The sequence below is a fragment of the Nematolebias whitei genome, chromosome 1 (assembly GCF_014905685.2).
Source record: "Nematolebias whitei isolate Nwh7 chromosome 1, NemWhi1, whole genome shotgun sequence".
NCBI lineage: Eukaryota > Metazoa > Chordata > Actinopteri > Cyprinodontiformes > Rivulidae > Nematolebias > Nematolebias whitei.
The window spans coordinates 4,522,172-4,523,350 of record NC_056498.1 but is presented as its reverse complement, the minus strand read 5'-3'; the positions used below and the strand labels follow the sequence as shown (position 1 = coordinate 4,523,350).

Genomic DNA, 1,179 nt, shown 5'->3' with positions numbered 1-1,179 from the left:
GATGACAACAATGGACAACAACGACAATAGACAGTTATAAAAAGGCATACAGATTTTTTTTTCATAAATACCGCTACCAATAAAGATATTTTGGTTAAAAAACAACAACACATTATTAAGAAATTGCTTTGAAATACACAAAAAACACATTTTCTCAGACGTTTCTGCTTTGTTTTTATGGTTCGTTTGAACAGAACAAAATGACAACTGTGGCTGTATTGTGTACTCATGATTAATGTCTTACCTCAGGCAGTAGATATTTTCTCAGCAGGTTCACTAGAACCACGCCTGGAGGTAGAGGCTCATTAGGGTCACTGCAAAGCTCAGATGCTCCAATCCGGAAGTCCAGTTGCATCTTCTCCATTCCATTAAAAAGAAACAGCACGTCCCTGGCTTGGTCTCCATCTCCACTGAGCAGAGGGTGTTTCCTCAGATGGAGATATTTTCTGCCTACCAAATCCCTTAAAGAAGAGGACCTGTTTGGGAGATTATTAGTCATGTTTTATTTATATAAAACAAAAGTGTTAAAGTCAAAATACAGGGGGACAGGATTCATTCTGAGCACATCACAAACTGCCAAACAATCAACCTCTCACTGCTCTGGTAAAGTTTTCCCAAAACTTAAAATTAATGAAATTAAAATATCTGAAGAAAAATTACCCATATCTATATAGATTACAGCCATGGCTGCTGTGTGTGTTCTGTGTGCGATTTGTGGTCTGTTTGTGGTATGTGGGTGATTTGCGTGCGGTCTAAATGTTGCAAAAATCATCATGTCTGCAGAGAAAATTCACTGGCTTTTCCTTTTCCTTTTGGAAAAACTGGTCACTCCTTGACACATCTCCAGAGCAGGAAACATCAAGTGATTCTGGTTCTGATTTGTGAATAATCTACATCAGTAATGGCAAATGAGAAAAACAAGGAAAATTTATTTTTAGGTAATGGCACAAATTTTGAACTTTACTATAAGAGCTAGTGACACTGTTATATGAAACATAGTAGTTACAATAAATAGTTTCCAAAAGTTGAGAGATCCTATACAGTAGTTCCTTGTTTATTGCGGGGGATCCATACCCTGAAGCCCCGCGATGAGTGTCAAACCATGAAATAGGAAAAGTAGTACAAGTAGTAAGTAGTAGTATATTTTAGCATACATATACGTATATATACATATATATA

At 36.6% G+C, this 1,179-nt stretch overlaps 1 protein-coding gene across 1 annotated transcript in view; it reads right to left on the bottom strand.

The window, feature by feature from the left end:
• LOC119414433 (NLR family member X1) overlaps nucleotides 1-499 on the bottom strand; it is an 11,804-nt gene extending 11,305 nt beyond the window's left edge. The window contains exon 1 of the mRNA XM_037681528.1: nucleotides 245-499. Coding sequence (XP_037537456.1) covers nucleotides 245-499 — 255 coding nt within the window. The remainder of the gene's footprint in view (nucleotides 1-244) is intronic.
• Between the last annotated feature and the right edge of the window lie 680 nt (nucleotides 500-1,179).